Raw genomic sequence first — 18,296 nt, 5'->3', positions numbered from 1 at the left:
AACTATCCATTCTATCCCTGCATTTCATAATTTTATAAGCGCCTCTCGGGTCAGCCCCTCAGCCTCTGAAGTTCAAGTGAAAACAAACCAAGTTTGTCCAATCTCTTATAGTTAATACACTCTAAACCAGGCACATCCTGATAACCTGATTTTGTACCCTCTCAAAGCCTCCACAACTTTCTGATAATGTGATAACTGGAACTGTATGCCGTATTCCAAATATAGCCTAACCAAAGTTCTATATAGCTGCAACATGACTTGCCAGTTTTTATGGTCAGGGCAGTGATTATATATCTTCTTAACAACCTTATCCACTTGCATTGTCACTTTCAGGGAACTGTGGACCTGTATGTCTAGATCCCTCTGCATGTTAATGCTTCTGAGAGTTCAACCATTTACTGAATACTTCCCTCCTGCATTAGAGCTTCCAAAATATATCCCTTCGCATTTGTCAACATTAAATTCTATCTGCCATCTTTCTGCCGAAGTCTCCACTCTATCTATACCCTGCTGTTTCCTGTGGCAATCCTCTTCATGATCTGCAGTTCCCTCAACCCTCCCCAAACATATTAGTCATACCACGACATTTAAAAATTTACAAATAACCGGGGTCCCAGCACTAATCCCTGCGGAACACCAGTAGTCATAGATCGCCAGTCAGAAAAACACCTTTCAATACTACTGTGTCTTCTATGACTAAACCAGTTCTGTATTCATCTTAGTAGCTCACCACAGATCCCATTTGACTTCACCTTCAATATCAGCCTGCCATGAAGGACTTTAATCAAAGGCCTTGCTAAAATCCATGTAGTTAACATCTACCATTCTACACTCATCAATCATCTTCGTCATTTACTGAAAAAACTCAAATCAAATTTGTGAGACACTACCTTCCCTGCATAAAGCCACGTTGCTTCATGCTCGTAACACCATGTTTTCCAAATATGAATAAACACTGTTCCTAAGAAACTTCTCCAGTAATTTCCCTCTCCATTGACTTAAGGCTCACTGGCCTATAATTTCCTGGATGATCCCTGTTGCACCTCTTAACAAAGGACCAACATTAGCTATTCTCTAATCCTCTTAGACCTCACCTGTGACTAAAGAGGATACAAAGATTTCATACAAGGCCCCAGCAATTTCCTTCCTCTCTCCCTACCTCTCTCAGTATTCTCTAATGGATCCCATCAGGTCCAGGGGACTTGTCTACCTTTAATGCGTTTCAAAACACCCAACATCACCACTTTTTTATATCGATAAGACCTAGAATATCATGTTTTGATATGTGTTCTCCTGCTCTGGCTTCTTGTATATTCTAAATTTTGGTGGCATGCTTTCACATGCCAAGACCTCAAACTCTGGAACACCTTCCCTACACTTCTTCACCTTTTAGCTTTTTGTTTTCTTTTAAGATATTCCTTGGAATATAACACATTTCTTTGTGTTGCAGTGTGTGTTTTGCTTTATAATGCTCCTGCGAAGTATCTTGGGACATTTTGTCATGTTAAATGTGCTGTCTAAATACAGGTTGTTGTTGTGACTTTTTTTATATCGAAGAGAGTTGTGTTATAATGTATTAAGTGGTAGTCTGATGCAAGGTGTATGATTCGTATATTACCATTTACTTTGGAGGTTTCGAACTTGTGCCATGGGGGATTTTATCTATGTTTATGAAACGGTTTAATGATTAGCTTGTAAGTATTTCTGGAGCCATTATGATGCCTTTTTTAAAAAAAAGCGGTATGAGAGTGAATGTTGTTGGAGTCAAATGGGAATTTGTTTACATTGAAAGAATTTTTGAGCAACATAAATAAGCTTCAGAAGGATCTGAAATTTCTTTCTAGTGTTGGTAAAGGGGAAATACCTACAGCTTCAAGAAACCTTTTAGTTTTTAATTTTCAGAAATTGTGTTTGAAGCCGGATGTATAAGCTAGTTTCTCCTGAAGAAGGAAGATAGTTTAGAACTGTTAAGAAATAGATTACCTCATTGTAAGGAGTTTAGATTGTAAGTTCCAGACCAGAAGTGTTTGGTTAAAACCCTAAGGTATTATTTGAAGCTGAGAAAGTCTACGTTCAATTGCACAGGAAAGGCTATCAAATTCTTGACACTAATAGTTGAAGCATCAATTTATTTAAGCTGTGTAAATATGGTGGAGAAGGGAATTCTTTTTGGTGTCTGAGTACTGTGAAAGGATGTTTGTAGGATTGTATTTTACCATGTGTTTTCACATCTTTAAACTTGTTATATTTAAAATCTTGATTTGTCTTCTATCTTCATACCATTTGTATAAAAAGTTTGTTTAATTGTTAGAACCAAGTCTGCAGCACTGCATAATTATGTTTCAAGACCATCTCATTAAAACCAAAAAAGGATCTATCAAAGCAGGGTTCAGACTGGGATCTGATTTGTCCTGTAATAAGATCAGCTGGGATTATAACCCTTCTCATACTTAAATTATTTTCACAGTACAATACAATATAACTTTTGTTTACAGGTTGCAAGCTTTCCTAGGAGCTCTGTTCTTTGCAGTTTTAGTGTTCTCAATTTAATGGTGTACTACTGCAATTTGGTTCAGACAGCTTTGTAGCTAAATGGGTTGAGTACTTCGTGAGTAAAATGTTTGAGTGTTACGATTCTGATTGTCTGGGATGAAGGATTTTTGACTCTTGTCAGCCAATCTACTTTGGCAAATACTGGAAAACTTCTGAGATATGATTCAGGTCATCTCCAGCCAAGAATTTGAAGAGATTTTAGAACAAGATGCAAAAAGATTTTAAAAATAAGAGTGGTATTGCTTTTTTTTTTAGGGCTCTAAATCTCCATCGCCGAGGCCAAATGTACCAGTACGATTTTTCATTTTGAAGAGCAGCAATCTTCGTAATCTTGAGATTTCTCAACAAAAAGGAATCTGGTCCACTACACCCAGCAATGAACGTAAACTAAACCGTGCATTTTGGGAAAGCAGCATTGTGTATCTAGTATTTTCTGTGCAAGGATCAGGGCACTTCCAGGTAAAAAAAATCAATGGAAATATTCAACAGCTGTATATTTATTCTCTTTACGTTGCTAGTGAAGAAATGCTCTGTGTTTTCTGTAACATTCTCTTAAATCCTCTTCTTAATTTCTTGAATCAAGCATCTTAGGTCCTTAACAAACAACAACTGGTTGTGAATTGTGTGTTTCACTTATTGTTCCTTGGGTTGAAATTTCAATATATTAAATCCTTTGTTGCTTCAGCTTCATTGTACTTGTGAAAATACTACATTGTGCAATAATTGTTTTTCCTTTTTATTTTATGTGATAGAGGCACCCCAAATTGCTTTCAAACTATACAGCTGGCTAGGCCATTTCAGAGGGCCTTTAAAATTGGGTCGAGAGTTGTTTGTAGGCCAGACCAGGTATGGGTAGCAGATTTTCTTCCCAAAGGATGTTAGTGGACCAGATAGGTTTTTACAACAATCAATAATGGTCAGACCCACCATTGCTGAGACTAACTTTAAATTTTAGATTTCTTAATGAATTTAAATCCCACTTCCCATGTCCCCAGAGCGTTAGCCTGGGTCTCTCGAGCAGTAATCTAGCGACATTATCACTAAGCTAGTGTCCCCCAAGTCAACACCCCCAGCTGCAATGTTTTGGATGGTCTTGTTGATTGTGCTATAATGAAGAATATACTCATGAATAACTTGCTTAATGATGTTTTGGAGGTGCCGGTGTTGGACTGGGTTATACAAAGTTAAAAATCTCAACACCAGGTTATAGTCCAACAGCTTTATTTGGAAGTGTTAGCTTTTGGAGTGCTGCTCCTTTATCAGGTGATGATGTTTTGGGTTCTGTCCAGACAACTGTTTGCAGCCTTGATATAAACATGGACAAGAGAGCTGAATTCTAGAGATAAGACAGTCACACTTGCCCTCAACATTGAGGCAGCTTTTGACCAGGTGTGGCATTAAGGAGCCTGAGTAAAACAGAATCTGGAGTAATTCTTCACTAGCTGGAATAATACCTTGCTAAAGAAGTTTGTTTGCTTTTTGGAGGTTAGTCATCTTAGCACAGGACATCACTGCAGGCATTCTTTAAGATAGTTTCGTAGACCTAAAATTTTTATTGGCTTCATCAGTGGCCTTCCCTCCATCACATAGTTGTAAGTGGAAATTTCCTCTGCAGTGCTCAGTTCTATTTGTAATGTAGTAGTTTCAAGTAATTCAAGTAATGAAATAGTCTGTTCACACATGGAGAAATATTTGGACTGGTAATTGCCAAGTAACATTTGTCACACTCAATTTTAGGTAATGATGATCTCCAACAAGAAAGATTCTAAACATCTCTGCTTGTCATTCAGTGTTGCTGAATCCCCACCATTAATAAGAATTGTAACTGAACTAGCAAAATAAATACTGTGCCTACAAGAGTAAACCAGAGATTGAATATTTTACAACAAGTAATTCCTGATTCCTTAAACCTTTTGGATAATATGCAACTTATGAATTTGATGGAATTTGTGAAAGGCAAACAAGGCAGGGGACTCCGTGAATGGTACGGCCTGGAAGGTAATGAAGATCAGAGGGACCTTGCTGTGCAATCCACAGGTCCCTGAAGGGAGCAGGGCAGTTGGTTAAGAAGGCATGTGGAGTACTTGTCTATTAGCTGAGGTTTGGATATAAGAGCAGGAAGGTTATATTGGAGATGTGTAAAATGCTTGTTAGGCCACAACTGGAACACTGCATGTAGTCCTGGTCACCACATTGTAGGAAGGATGTGATTGCATTAAAAAAGATGCAGACAAGCTCTGAGGGAATATTGGAGTTGTTTCTCTTAGAACATTTGAAGATTGAGAACAGAACTAATAGATGTGTACAAGATTGAAGGGCACATACAGGATGGATAGAAAGGCACTTTTTCCATTAGTGAATGGATCAATAACCAAAAGACATAGATTTAAGGTAATAGTAGAAGGCTAAAAGGAGAGTGAAGCGAAATATTTTCGTCCAGATGGTGTTGAGAGTCTGGATCTCACTGTCTGAACAAGAGGTTGAGTCTGAAACTCTTAACTCTTAATCATTATTGAGGCATTCACTTGCATTGCCATATCCTCTAGGGCTACGTGCCAAGATCTGGGAAGAGATTCGGTGAGTTAGATCTTTGACAGGTAGGAACAGAATGGACTCCTTCTGTTCCTAAGACCATAATTTCCCCTCCCATGTGGTCAATGATGCTCTTCAGTGCACTTAATCCACTTTCTGTACCTCAAACCGCACCTCTTCAAATGCAACAAGGACAGAACTCCTCATCTTCTGCCTTGGGACCCTCCAACCACACTGCTTCAATGTGGATTTCACTAGTTTGCTCATTTCCCCTCCCCCCGCCTTACCCCATTTCCAACCTTCCAACTCATCACTGGCCTCATGAACTGTCCATCTTTCTTCCCACCTATTCACTCCACCCTCCTCTCCGACCTATCGCCATTATCCCCACCTCCATCCACCTATCGCACTCTCAGCTACCTTTCCCCCCAGCCCCACCTCCCTCCCATTTGTCTCTCCACCCCCTCGGCTCACAAGCCTCATTCCTGATGAAGGGCTTTTGCCCAAAACTTCAATTCTTCTGCTCTTCAGATGCTGCCTGACCTGCTGTGCTTTTCCAGCACCCCATTCTCTTCTCTCTCCAGCATCTGCAGTCCTCACTTTCTCCTAGGCTCCATCTGTGCTCTACATGAGCACTGACGATCTCTGAAAGAACTTAACCATGGCCATTTGACGATCGATGGCATTACCATTTCTGAATCCTCCACTGTCAACATCTTGCAGACTCCCATTGACCAGAAACTTAAATGGACCAGTCATTTAAATACTGTGGTAATGAGAATAGGTCAGAGGCTGGGAATTCGCAGCAGGTATCTCACCATATGCCTCCTTAGAGCCTGTCCACCATCTATAAGGCACAAGTTGGAATATTCCCCACTTGCCTGGATGAGTACAGCTATAACAACACGAGGCTTCATATCATCCAGGATAAAGACCATTTAATTGGCACTCCTTTGGCACCTTCAATATTCAGTCTGTCTGTACCTTCACATACTAGCAGTAGCGTGTACCACCTACAAGATGCATTGCAACAACTCATCCAGGCTCCTTGGACAGTACCTTTTCAACTCTGGAATCTCCTTCCACTTAAAAGGGCAAGACAGGAAATCCATGGGAACATCACCACCTCCAAGTTTCCCTCCAAACCACGATCATGTAGATGTGGAACATTCCTTTCCTGTCATTAGGTCAAAAACTTGAAGGTCCCCCTTTAACAATATTGGGGTTGTACCTACACTGCACAAACTGTACTGATTCAAGTGGCAGCTAATCACTCTTTGCAAAAGCAATAAAACCTGGCTGAGCCAGTGATACCCACATGGACATGAATAAAAATAAATGTCCAGATAGTCATCAGCAATTGTTAAGAATAGTGGTCAGTTGCAGACATCCATTTAGTTTTGGTGCTGTCACCCACTCTCAAGTGATTGAGTCACTCATGTCTTGCTGGTCACATCTTGTTGTATTTGGATGCCCCATCTCTCATCTACCTTTTGTTCAGCAATTCAAAATTTGGGTCAGAACCTCTCTCCACTCCCAAAGTGACCTGGGATACAACTAATCCGGACCTAAGGATTTGTCCAATTTAAAGCCCATCAAAACCTCAAATACCTCCTCACTCCCTATGGGTGGCACGGTGGCTCAGTGGTTAGCAGTGCTGCCTCTCGGTGCCAAGGACCTGGGTTCAATTCCAGCCTCTGGTGTCTGCGTGGGTTTCCTCCCACAGTCCAATGATGTGCAGGTTAGGTGAATTGGTCATGCCCACGGTGACAGGTGCATTAGTAAGGGGTAAATGTAGGGGAATGGGTCTGGGGAAATCTAATCTAATCTAATCTATGTCAAACTGCTAAAGAACCGTACAGTCCCTCTTCTGTACCACCTTCTTCCTCCTCCAAAATGAAGACTGATGTGGAGTACTCATTTGACATCCTGCCAATGTCCTTATCAACACAGATTACTCCCTTGGTTGCTTATGGCTTCTGCTCTTTGTCTGGTTACCTTCTTCCTGTTGATAGCTTTACAATACATCTTGGGATTCTCCCTAATTTTACCTGCCAGCGTTTTTTAATGCCCACTCTACCACCAATGCTCAGTAGCAGCAATATTACGATTTACATGACGAACTGAAGAAATTCTCCAAAACATCTTTTGGCAGCACCCACCAAACTCACGACCATTTCCATCTAACAAGATAAGGGCAGTAGGTATGAGAACACCACCACCTGCAAATTCCTCTCCAAGCCATTTACCATCCTGACTTGGGAATATACAGGTCGTTCTGCTATTACACACGTTTCGTCAGCATAAATTGGCCATAATGCTTTTGACGAATTGTGAATGTTTGAATAATGAAAATTTTCTACTGAATGGGTATAGCAATTTTCTGTAGCGCAAGGTTCAGAGGAACACAACAGTTACATTATAGTGGAATGACCTGTTTTGCTGTTTCTTCACCAACGCTGATTCAGAATCTTGAAATTTCTACCCTAATGGCATGTGGGTCTACCTACAGCAAATAGACGGCAGCAGTCCAAGGCAGGAGTTCCCCACCATCTTCTCAGGGGCAATTAGGAATGGGCAATAAATAATTGCTTAGCCAACAATGCCCATGTTCCATGTGTGTTTTTTCAAAAAAAAAAATTGGAGGCCATAGTGGAGTATAGAAAGTGTGAGCGTAAACTTAAAGGGGAAGTGCCAGAAGATTGGAGGACAACTAATGTTCCACTTTTTCAGCCAGGGAATTACAGACCAGTGAGTTTCACACCATTGATAGGGAAACTATAGGGAGAAGATTCTGGAGAAAAGAATCTCATTATTGTGAGGCAAGGTTTGATTAGGGATAGTCAGCACGGTTTGTCAGGGAGAAGTCATTGCCTCCCAAATTTGAATTTTTTGAGCAGGTGATGATGTGTAGATGAGAGCAGTGTAGTTGAAGAAGATTAATGTGGATTTCAGCAAAGCCTTTGAGACTGGACACTGATAAAGAGGATAAAAGCACAGGGGATTCAGGGTAATTAAACAAGTTAGATCCAAAACTGGCTTAGTGTCAGGAGACAAAGTGGGGGTAGAGGCTTGTCCAGTGGCATACCACAGGGATCAGTACTGGGACTCTTATTGTTTGTGATGGGGGTAGAGTGTCTGAATGTTTGTGGTGGAGTGACTGGATATTTGTGGATGTGGTACCAAATAAGTGCACTGCTTTGTCATGGTTGGTGTCAGGTATTTGAATATTGTTGATCTGCTCTCTCACAGGTTTGTGGGGTGCATGATTTGTGCCTTGTAGATGGTATAGAGGCTTTGGGTTGTCAAGAGGTGAGCTACTTGCTGCAGTATTCCAAACCCCTGACCTGCTTTTGTTTCTGCTCCACCGAATGTGTAACCCAAGTGTTCACTCCACAAGACTTGAGAGTAATTGTGTCATCTGAAACATGGGTAGCAACCCCAGGATGATGATAGGAGATTCAATGATGGTATCATGTGTAGGAGTGCTGGTTAGACTTTATTTTATTTTTTGTGGGATGTGGGCATGGCTGGCTGGCCAGCATTTCTTGCCTGTCCCTAGTTGCCCTTGAGAAGGTGGTGGTGAGCTGCCTTCTTGAACCACTGCAGTCCACCTCCTGTGGGTTGACCCACAGTGCCATTAGGGAGGAAATTCCAGGAATTTGACCCAGTGACAGTGAAGGATTGATGAGATATTTTGATTGACCATCTCCAGTGAGACATTGTCTAGCATGTATCTGGCATGAATATTACTTGCCACATTTCAGCTCAAGCCTGGATATTGTCCGGGATTTGTTGCATTTGGACATGACTGCTTTAGTATCGGAGGAGTGTCCAATGGTGCTGAACATTGTATAATCATTGACAAACATCTCCACTTCTGACCTTATAAATAGCAATTTATACATCAACCGACCTGAGTATCCTGGATAACAAGCATTTTTAGAATGCCAGTGAAGTGATGAATATTATTACAGTATTAATGAAGTGATATTGCGATTTTCTTCTTTGTACCTGTTAAATGCTTCTCTTTTCCTCCTTATCCAGTCCTGAATATTCTTAGACATCCAGGGTTCTATGACTTGTTGCTCCTATATTTCATTCTAAAGAGAACTTGTTAGGCCAGTTCCATTTTGATCAATCCCTTCACTGTTCTGCCGTAGATTTACCCAGAAGTAGCTGTTCCAGTCTATTTTGCTCAATTGTAGTCACGTGAATTCAGTTAAGTTTCAGAGCTGGTAGCTAGATAGATAGTCTTATCAAATCAGCCTATTTGTTTGAGATGTGTCAGAGCTAATTTTTTTTTAATAAAAGCATTCCAAATATAGAGGCAGTAATCAAGCCTTGCATTTGAGCTTTATAAAAACTTAAGCTTTAGTGTATTATGTGGCTAGAAATTGGAGACCGCTTTAATGATAGCCAATGTCTGAAAGTTCTTACTGGGTTCTTTAGAAATAAAGTGGGAATTGGGTTGATGGATAAAGAACTAAGAGTCAAACTATCAGAAGTAATATGTGGCAATAAGATTTCACTGAATGTGTAACCCAAGTGTTCAGTCTACGTGACTTGAGAGTAACTGTGCCATCTGAAACATTAAGACATCCATAATTTGGATTTGAATTGATCTGTGAAACTGTGTAATTTGTAAAGTTAAAATTGATTTCTAATTAATTAAAAATTACTGTTTCCTTTAGGGCTTTGCCAGAATGATTTCAGAGATTGGGCGGGAGAGAAGCCAGGAATGGGGGTCTGCTGGGCTAGGAGGAGTGTTCCGAGTTGAATGGATAAGAAAGGAAAGCCTTCCTTTCCAATATGCCCACCATCTGTTGAACCCATGGAATGATAATAAGAAAGTCCAGATAAGCAGAGATGGACAGGTATATAATTTACCTTTCAATATATGTCCAATATATTTTTATTAGAGAAGAATTGTAAGAAGTTATGTAGTACTGTATTTCCATATCCGTTTCAATTTTTGCATTGGAATGATTTTTTATTTCTAAGACATACTCAATTTTTATTCACTAAACAAAAAAAAACTGCAGATGTTGGAAATCAAATAAGAACAAAAATTGCTGAAAAAACAATTTTTATTCTGTTTAAATCTTGTATATTTAACAGTTAGTAATGGAAAGAAAATAGTTTAATTTGATCAATAAATTGAATTTGAAGTGTACACCAGTGCTTTAAGAACTGAGGTGGTTATTGATGCTCTGGTCAGTATTTGAACAGGGGACAGTGAGGTCTGCAGATGCTGGAGATCAGAGTTGAGAGTGTGTTGCGGGTCAGGCAGCATCCAAGGAGCAGGAAAATCATGAAGAAGGGCTCTGGCTGAACTGCTGTGCTTTTCCAACAACACACTCAACTCTGTATTTGAACGTCTAAGTGCTGTAAAATAATGTAGGGTGATTTGAGATATTTTTCCAGCTGCAGTAATATTCACAACACACGGCGGCTCAGTGGTTAGCACTGCTGCCTCGCAGCGCCAGTGACCCGGGTTCAATTCCTGCCTCGGGCAACTGTCTGTGTGGAGTTTGCACATTCTCACCGTGTCTGCGTGGGTTTCCTTTGGGTGCTCCGGTTTCCTACCACAATCCAAAGATGTGCAGGTCAGGTGAATTGGCCATTCTAAATTGCCCATAGTGTTAGGTGTAGGGGAATGGGTCTGGGTGGGTTGCTCTTCGGAGGGTCAGTGTGGACTTGTTGGGCCGATGGGCCTGTTTCCACACTGTAGGGAATCTAATCTAATCTAACATAGGTTTAAAAAAAATTGCTTGGTTGTAGGAATATTGTAATAATTATATGTCATAATGGCTGATGTTATTTATATGTATTTGATAACTGCTAGTGATCTGGTCACCTATTCTGTAGTGATGCACATTTTTGTTGCTAAAACTGTTAGTTTCTCAGTGTCCTGTGCTATTCTGTAGGATAAGTTTTCAGATTGCACAATATTTGGCTGTATTTCTTAAGTGTCACAATGCTTTAGTGTGTTCTTCAGATTAACTTTGACACATTTTCTCTGATCTGTGTTTCCATGTTTTCTGGTTTTAACTGGTTGCACAATTTGATGGCTTAGAAGTTGCTTAACTTACTATTGAATAAATGTTCTATTCACTGGAGTTGCACCTGAATAAGCATGAGCTTGATGCCAGTCATACTGGTACACTGCTGTATTTTCCTTTACTTTGTTTCTTAAATTTCAGATCACATTTTTTGAAAATTTCATGTTAGTGGTGGACTGTTGCCATTTTTGCAATTCTGTAAATGAACAGAGCTTTGCTGCAGACTTCAATTTTAGGTTGGATTCTTTCTAAATATGCTGCATTGCCCCTTTTTGTTGAGGCTGTCAATATTTTGGTCCATCTGCACATCATGATTGAAAAGGCTGCTGGGCTGTGTGAAGCCATTCATGGCATTTAGTTTCCATCTTATAACATATTCTTGAGTTTATTGTAAGGTTCATGTATAACTTCAGTCTTTTATAATATTCATAACTCAAATTTGAACTGAAAATATATATTGTTTGTCAGATTTCTAATCATTGAAGTATTTCTTTTGTAATTTATCCAATAGCAAAGATACTTCAAAAATATTTACATTTGCTATATCATGTAATGTAATATTTACTTGATTATAGTACTGAGAGGAGAAATTATTGAGATCTCCTACCTTCCAATAAAAGTTGAAATATTTTCTGTTGGAGCAGTTGTTTTGAAATCATGAAAGCATAATTTAAGATGAATGCTGTTGGATCACAATGACTTTGCTTAAATAGTTGTTATTTTGACTGTTAGCAGAAGTACATGACAACTAAGCTTGTCATTAATCTTAACCTAAAAGGTGAAAAATATATTCAGTATAATTTTGGGAAGCGAACTACCCATATGCTACACAGCTAACTTGATTCACAAAACAAGTGGATCACCTTGGTAGTACATTATTTGATTATTGCTGAAAAAAGACTTCTTGCCGAAGAATGCAAGAATGCCACAGTCCATATGAACACAACGATGTATATCAGAGACAAAAGGGTGATTGGCTGAGGTATGCCATGGAACTATTACCACCCGCTTTTCTTGTCTGATGTTAGCAACCCATTTGTTTTACTTTAATCTAATCTGTTTTCCTGCCAATCATGGATCTTCCCTTTTGTTGTTCTTGCACCCTTCTCCATTTCACCTGGTTAAAACTGATTTCATTTCTAACTTTTCACAATTCTTTGACTTGAAATGTGAATTGTTTCTGACTCTCTACAGACTGTTGCCAGCATTTTTTTCTGAGGTGGAAGTTTCCAAGTATGAGAATAACCTATTGCTCACCAGTGTGTGTTTGTAACTTAGGAGCACAATGTTTGTGGAGTTTGGATGGTGAATGTGATGTTGATTCTGATTGTATTCAAATATTCTCTACCTGCCTCGCAGTATTTTTGAAAATAAGTTTATCTACTGCTCCAGATAACATATGGTTTAAAATATCAAGAGAATAGACTTTCTTTGTACTTATGTACAGGAATTGGAGCCACAGGTTGGGGAACAATTGCTGCAGCTCTGGGAACGAATTCCAATAGGAGGGAAGCTACCACAACCAGATAGCAGACTTGGCATATTTGGGGAGGTAATGTTGTTAATCAAAAATGGTTTTTATTCTATTGGAATAGTTAATGAATCTTATGGCAATATTTGATACTGAGATGCAGTACATGGATATTTCACAGTATTAAAGGTTTTTGAATAAATTGAACATCCTTTAACTTAAAAGCATTCTTGTCAAAAGGAATATTGTGCTGAAAAATGCCTTCACAATTTACTTGTGAAATGATAGTATATATGACCACTAATGGTGTTTCTATCATTATCACTTAAAATGCATATATGTATAAATATTACAGCATTGAAGGGGCCATTTGGTCCATTGTGTTTGTGCCAGTCATACAGATCTGATTATATTAAGCCCATTTTCCAGTTTTGGCCTATAACCCTGGAATTGATGGCAACAAGTGATTTTCTAATTAATGTATTGCTTAAATGTTAAGAGTTTCTGACTCAACAGCCCTTTCAGGCAGTGCATTTCAGACACCTAGCACTGGGTGAAAAAAAATTGTCCTCAAATCTCCTTTTTGCCTTCTCCCTCTTAGCTTACATCTATGCTTTAGTTATTGCACCTCTTGTAAGGTTCTTATTTCCTCGTTGCAATTTACCATCCTGCCTATTCTTGTGTCAACTGTAGATTTGGCTACAGAGCCTTCTATCCATGTATCTAAGTTGTTAATGTAGATTGTAAGTAGATGGGGTCCAAGGACCAAACCCTGTGACACCCCACTAGTTACAGCTTACCATCCAGACAAAAAAAAATCCTGACTCTGTCTTCTGTCTATCAGCCAGTCATCTATCCAAGTTAATTAATTATCCCTAATCCCATACAATCCAACCTTATGAATTAACCTTTTGTGTGGCAACTTCTCAAATGTCTTCTGGACGTCCAGATATGTTACATCTACAGGATCAGCATTATCCCCTTTACTTGTTACATCTTTGAAGATCTCTAGCAAATTAGTCAAATATGGTTTGCCCTTCATAAAACCATGCTGACTCTGGATAGGTTTCTGACTTTCCAAATGTCCTGATACTGCTTCCTTAATAACTGATTCTAACAGTTTCCCATAGCAGATGTTAAACTAACTGGTCTATAATTTCCCACATTTTTGCCTCCCTCCCTTTTTGAATAAGAGCATTACATTAACATTTTTCCAATCCACTGGAATCTATCCCATGTTCAGAGAATTTTGGGATGTTGTAACCAATGGATCCAGTATCTCTTGTCACCATTTTCTTTTAATACTGTACGATGTAGGCATCAGGCTCGGCAGACTTCTCTGCCCTCAATCCTAATAGTTTACTGAGTACCTTTTCCCTATTGATGTTGATTGTTCCAAGTTCTACCCTTTCTATAGCCTCACGGTCCTATTGTCCTCCACCGTGAAAACTGAGGCAAAGTATTGATTTAGCATCTCTGCCATTTCAGTGTTCCCCTCTACTAACTCTTCGGTTTCATCTTCCAAGGGACCAACGTTCACCTTAGCGACACTCTTCCCTTTTATATACCTATCGAAGCTTTTGCTATCTTTTTTGATATTTTGGGCTAGTTTTCTTTCATAATTTCCTTTAGCTCTTTTTATTAATATTTTAGTATCCCTTTGTTTATGTTTGAAAGTTTCCCAGTATTCCAGCATACCTCTGGCCTTTGCATTATGATATACTTTATTTTTTGACTTTATATTGTCCTTGATCACCTTGTTTAGCCACCCTCCCCCCACCCCATCTTTACCATCTTTCTTCCTCACTTAGTTGTGAGAAATTGAGTAGCTCCTTAAACATCTGCCACTTCTCATTCTGTCTTTTAGTTTTCCTGACCAATCTATTTGGGCCAAATCTGTCTTCATGCCTATGTAATTTCCTTTGTTAACTTCAGAACACTACTGTTGTAGTGTAACCCCTCTGCTGTAGTATTATGTGCCTCAACTAGCAAAGGCAAGTATTTCATATGCCTTCTAAATATCTCAATGGTTAGGGATGGCATGTTGGCTCAGTGGTTAGCACTGCTGCCTCACAGTGCCAAAGACCTGGGTTCGATTCCTCAGGTGACTGTCAGCGTGGCATTTACACATTTTCCCTGTGTCTGCATGAGTTGTTCTGGATGCTCTGGTTTCCTCCCACAATCCCAAGATGTGCAGGTAGGTGAATTTGCCATGCAAAATTTCCCATAGTATTGGGAGATGTGTAGGTCAGGTGCATTAGTCAGGGGAGATGTAGAGTAATAGGGTAGGAGAATGGGTCTGGATGGGATACCCTTCAGAGGGTCGGTATGGACTTGTTGGGCCAAATGGCCTGTTTCCACACTGTAGAGATTCTATGAATTTATCTGTCTGCCCTGGTTTGGTGGATTCTTTGTGGATTTCTGTTTTAAAAAAAAACAGAAAATATGCTGGTTTCTTCATGTGACCTCCAGCAATTGAAAGTCACTTTCTAAATGAGTTGGGTGCTAAGGTCAGTTCAAAATCCTGTCTTGTGGCATTCATATCATAAAAGCTGGGGCCAGTCAAGACCTTTTGTAATTGAATGACACATTAAATTTGAAATTACACTTTTGAATGTTTTTCAAAGTCAACATCTGTCTAGACAAAAACAAATAGCTGGAGAAACTCAGCAGGTCTGGTAACAACTGTGGGGAGGAAACAGTTAACGTTTCAGCCCAATGATCCTCCTTCAGATTCCATTTGAAAAATAATGTAACCTTACAAGTTAAAATAAAACATCTCTATTGGTAGAATTCCTCATGAAATTCAAATTTTATCCCTAATCTACTGTTAATTAACCAATTAAAAATTGCATCAGTATGTATTTGGATTATCTTGCCATTGTGACCTGCAATTACTAATCTATTTTTCCTCCTTTCAGTCTTAGATTTCATCTGTTCCATGTATAGTCAATTTTACAACAACTGTGGAAACTGCATCTACTGCCTAGTTTGTTTTGCTAAACTGAAGATGCACAGGTGTGCAAATCCAGCTTACTCTGCATAGAATTTTGTAAACATTAAACATCATTCGGACCAATTTATGCTTAAAACTGATACGTGATTGATTATTGAGATATGGTGGAAGATGGAAACAGAATCTGTTTAATATTTGTGAGCTTGTCTGATAAGAAAACTAGTTAAATCTTGTTGAACTGTTATGTTGCTGTTTCTGAACTGTGAAGAAATAGTTTCCACTGCATTGGATTTCAGACTGAGTATGTGAAAGAGACAGTGTATTTTCCCCTAGGCTGCCTGAAGCATACCATTTGGAAATAACCTTTTCTCTGCCAGAAATCTTTTATGTTTAAAAAAGACTTACAGATTACATTAACATACTTTGAGAAAATTCAGTAGAACTGCGATATGACGATTGATATTATTTTTGACCTCTTAAAATGTTACTGTTTCTTATTTAGAAGAAAATCCATCAAACATATCTACCTATAGCAGTCAAATTAAATCGTCAGGCAGGTTTTGAATTGCCTTTACTGTATAAGCATATATTCACCTGCCCAGTTCACTTTATTGTGACTGAATTTTCCAGTAAAACTGTACCAGGTTAAAAGTATCTGGAACATATTGTTTAAACTGATTATAATACATACACAGATCACAACCCTGTGGGCAGGATTCTGAGTATTACAGCAGAAAATACTTTGAAACAGTTGTGCCAAGATGGTACATAATTGATATTACTGGCTTATTTTGACCCAAGGAACCAGTAAAAAGTGAATCAGAATTTTTAGGTATTATCTCAAAAGTATAAGAGTATCGCTAGCTAAAACTGGTGGCCATGTTGAAACTTGTATAGCTGTTAAATGGATTGTGTTTAAGCTTTGCACAGAAAAAACTTCCTCTTCAGCCTCAAAAGCTTTGAAATTGTAAGAAATCGTAAAAACGACAGTAGTGTTCAATCATTATGTTGTCTGAAGTTTATTGTTGGTCGTAATGCAACTTAGTTTAATGGTTACTAGCCTCATTCTAAACCTTTAGGTTTACATCTACATCTGGTAGACTGAACTACTCAGCACTTCGAGGCATGTGGTAAAAGTTAAAATATAAACTAGTAATGTATTTATTATGTTGTACACAATGTAGTGTATTTTTGGTGGGAAATGAATAAGGTGATTCTTCATATATCAATGTCAATGGGGACATTTTTCATTGCTTTGTGACAAATTCCTCAAGTCAAACCTCTTCAATAAAATATTTCTTAGATTAGTTTTATGATCCAGCCTAAATGCTCGAGCTTTAGCAAAGCAGTCATGAAGAACCAAATTCTACATGGAGTTTAGTTGTAGGTGAACAGTCATTTAAAGAAAGCTTGGGCTGTTTTGATTTGTTGTATTTCACCTTAATTTCCTCATAACTGAGGATAACATTTCTACACTTGACTCTTGATTTTGCAATTTGACATTTTGCACCATGAAGCTGCCATCTGTATTGCTGTGAACTGATTTACCAAGCCTGGAGTTGGATTCATCAATAATCATTTTTGATATGTAGAATATAACCGCATCAAGGAAAGTAACAGCAAGTTCTCAACTTCATTAGTTGCTGAATGGGGTTATATAGATCCATACAAGGAAGCAAATATAACTTACTCACGACTCCTACCAGTTGGTTTGTCTGGAATTTACAGCGACTTTAGAAGGAGCTTGCTAGTCTGACATTGCAGAGCTAAACAATATGATTGATTCAAGCATAAAGCTTTCATCTCTGTTTGTGATGGCTAATAAGGATCATAAAACCAAATGAGATCGGGCAGTCTCAGTACAAAGGACTGGAGACAGATGATTAGCACTGTTCAATTTTGGAAGATATGGGGAAATAGAAATGTCTGTAGCAAGAAATGCACTTAAACTCAGTCATGCTTCAATCTTCATATTAGGACTATATTTGATCAGAGTCTTGATGTTGTCACTCTGTTCAAAGGAACAGTCTTTCATTTTCAGCAGTTGTCCATCTCTTGGTAAATGCAAAAGTTACAAAATTTGTGTAAATGCTCTGATTTAAGGACCATCTGTTTGCATTGTTGGGCAGAAAACCTTGTGACAAAATCTTCGTTACCAAATTATTTTTGAAAAAAATCTTACAATAAATATCACATCAGTAGTTGATTGTACTGACTGAAACATAATACATGATTTATTCCCAAAGATTTAGCTGTCTTGCATACATTTTGACTTCAGCTGATTGACATTTACATTGGAGAAAAAGATATTATTTCTCGTACAAATTGTATCTTTGCATGTGCAGTTGATTTTTTTATTTTTGATGTTTGACAATGACATTTTTAATTAAGGAGGATAATTGAAAGAATAAACTATTTTGTGTCTACATTATTGTGCAGTAATCAGTCTGTTTTGTTGAAATTTTAATCGATTGACACTTAACAATTGTAAATTACTTTTTGTATAAATTCCTACAAAATACTAGATTTCTTTTAAAATGGTTTTAATCAGAATCATTTTATGCCTTTTAAGTTTGGGTAGTGTTCTACAACGTGGTTGGTTGAAGGGCCTTTGTGTTCATGTACACCACAAAGGGCCTATGCCACACCCTAAATTAGACACTACGTTCAATCAATTCTTCCTTCAAAACCTGCAAATGTTTTGGGCAACTGTTCCTCC

General features: G+C 38.5%; 1 protein-coding gene across 6 annotated transcripts in view; it reads left to right on the top strand.

The window, feature by feature from the left end:
- Nucleotides 1–18,005, top strand: part of ythdc2 (YTH domain containing 2) — a 151,975-nt gene extending 133,970 nt beyond the window's left edge. For all 6 annotated transcript variants that reach the window (XM_043710759.2, XM_043710748.2, XM_087998617.1 and 3 more), the window contains 4 exons: nt 2,809–3,012; nt 9,780–9,962; nt 12,598–12,702; nt 15,543–18,005. In XM_043710759.2, coding sequence (XP_043566694.1) covers nt 2,809–3,012; nt 9,780–9,962; nt 12,598–12,702; nt 15,543–15,548 — 498 coding nt within the window. In that variant the 3' untranslated portion in view covers nt 15,549–18,005. The remainder of the gene's footprint in view (nt 1–2,808; nt 3,013–9,779; nt 9,963–12,597; nt 12,703–15,542) is intronic.
- Nucleotides 18,006–18,296: the final 291 nt, after the last annotated feature.

This window comes from Chiloscyllium plagiosum, unplaced genomic scaffold (genome assembly GCF_037043375.1).
Source record: "Chiloscyllium plagiosum isolate Xiang-an unplaced genomic scaffold, Cpla_swu_hap1 HiC_scaffold_2, whole genome shotgun sequence".
NCBI classification, from domain to species: Eukaryota; Metazoa; Chordata; class Chondrichthyes; order Orectolobiformes; family Hemiscylliidae; genus Chiloscyllium; species Chiloscyllium plagiosum.
The sequence above is the reverse complement of the archived record's forward strand: the minus strand, read 5'-3'. Positions and strand labels throughout refer to the sequence as shown.